The sequence below is a fragment of the Trachymyrmex septentrionalis genome, unplaced genomic scaffold (genome assembly GCF_001594115.1).
Source record: "Trachymyrmex septentrionalis isolate Tsep2-gDNA-1 unplaced genomic scaffold, Tsep1.0 scaffold107, whole genome shotgun sequence".
NCBI classification, from domain to species: domain Eukaryota; kingdom Metazoa; phylum Arthropoda; class Insecta; order Hymenoptera; family Formicidae; genus Trachymyrmex; species Trachymyrmex septentrionalis.
The window spans coordinates 396,000-397,813 of NW_017304196.1; the positions used below are offsets into that span (position 1 = coordinate 396,000).

The 1,814-nt window shown below is 47.8% G+C and overlaps 1 protein-coding gene across 4 annotated transcripts in view; it reads left to right on the plus strand.

The window, feature by feature from the left end:
• The window catches only part of LOC108746525 (box A-binding factor-like), a 57,127-nt gene continuing 55,313 nt past the window's right edge, over positions 1–1,814 (plus strand). For 2 of the 4 annotated variants that reach the window (XM_018483361.1, XM_018483369.1), the window contains exon 1: positions 1–1,150. In XM_018483361.1, the coding sequence (XP_018338863.1) occupies positions 1,090–1,150 (61 nt within the window). In that variant the 5' untranslated portion in view covers positions 1–1,089. The remainder of the gene's footprint in view (positions 1,151–1,814) is intronic. The other 2 variants (XM_018483357.1, XM_018483349.1) reach the window with 2 other exon arrangements.

The window sequence follows — 1,814 nt, forward strand, 5'->3', positions numbered from 1 at the left end:
GTATGTATGTATGTATGTATGTATGTATGTATGTATGTGTGTATGTATGTATGTGGCGCGAAGTAATGCACAGAAGTCGGCCTCGATGCCTCGAGTCTGAAAAGAAGAAGGAAGGGGTAGGAGGTGGTCACTAGCCAGCCCTCCTCTCGCACTGATAAGAAAACGTCGCGCGTAGATGGGTATAGAACTCGCGCGATAATAACCACACCGTGCCACGCCGCGTGGCGATTTTACTACTCCCATACTTTTCCCCAGCATGATTCGTGCTGCTCCTACCACCGCATGAAGTAGGCACCGAGACCGACTCTCCCCTCTCGAATCACCACTCCGCTTGCGATCACAGTTCGAATTGGTCATTCTCTCTCTCTCTCTCTCTCTCTCTCTCTCGCTCGCTCGCTCTCTCTCTCTTCCTCTCCTTGCTCTCGTTCTCGTCTCGTCCTACTCTTCGACTTATTCACTCCCCTCTTCATCTTTCCTTGTCTCTGTGCATTCGTTCTCGCGGTATCTTCGTCTCGCCTTCGTTCACTCAGCTCGGGCAGCTCGCTAGCAAACTCGGATCGCTTCGGCCATCCGCTGAGACCGCAATTGCTCGTTCATTTTCCGTCTCTCTCGTTTATTCTCCTTCTGTTTCTTTTCCCCTTTTGTTTTACCGTCTTTTCTCTCTAGCTCTGTTCCTCTACCTTTCATTCCATCTCTTTCCCTCCTCTTGCTTCGTTTGCTCTATGTACATAATATACACGAGCCTCGCTCCCGATCATAGAGCAGTGGCGCGAGTTCTCGTACAGCCAGCAAAAGTCCGGATCTGAATTTTCGTCTAGTCGCCGATCGCGGTGTACACACAGCATCTCTCAGTCGCTCTTCTCTGCATCTTCCGTGCGCGACAGCGAAAGGACAAAGAACCTGCGTGAATCCTCCGTAGGTGAGAATGTTGTAGTCGCAGTCATCCTCGCAGCCGAGAAATTAAGTGCCAAGTCTCTAGCTTACAGTGCCAATTCCAGATTGACAAGCAGCTGTCAGACAGACAAGAAGCGGGAACGGAACGAAGGATAAGCACCAAGTGATCTGAAGAAAAACGAGTATAATCACGAGATGAAGAGGAGGAGCGACGACGATGGCAAACTTGTGACCAAGTACCGGCACCGCGAATACGGTGAGTACCACTTCCACCTTTCGCGATCTCGCGTGCTCAGGGAGGGTAGTTGAGAAAAAAGGATTCTCTCTCTCTCTCTCTCTCTCTCTCTCTCTCTCTCTCTCTTTTTGAATCGATCTTGAGCTGTTTGGCGACGCTTGACGGCGCGTGATCGATCGATCGATCAATTTGCGATCGCAGGCAAGCATCTCCGAACGTGCTCCGAGATGCAAAAGAGAGCATGTACACAGTGTCACTAAAGCGCTCAACTGAGCCGGTGGTCCGCGAGTCACTGGAGGCCAGGGGCCGGTCGTGAAGGATGTATATATGTTGGATATCAGAGTGATAACGCTGCCCCTGGTTTTGCGATAACGCCCACCGGTATATGCATACTGCTGGCTGATACAGCCATCAGTTGCATTCAGCTTCGTCGCATCCGTCGCGAATTTCCATCCGACATCTTTCGACGTTATGCTACAAGAATGAAACAACAATTGTAACATGTAATTCCGCGATTGTTATTTTTGGATTGGAACTAATTACAAATATATAATTGCGCATGTTAATGATTGTTTTTTTTTTCTTTTTTTTTTGGATCTTATAGGTTATTATCTTGGGAAATAAAAAGTTTGCTACACTAAAAACAAAAAAAGCGCTTAATTTTAATTTAAGTCATATACTTAAT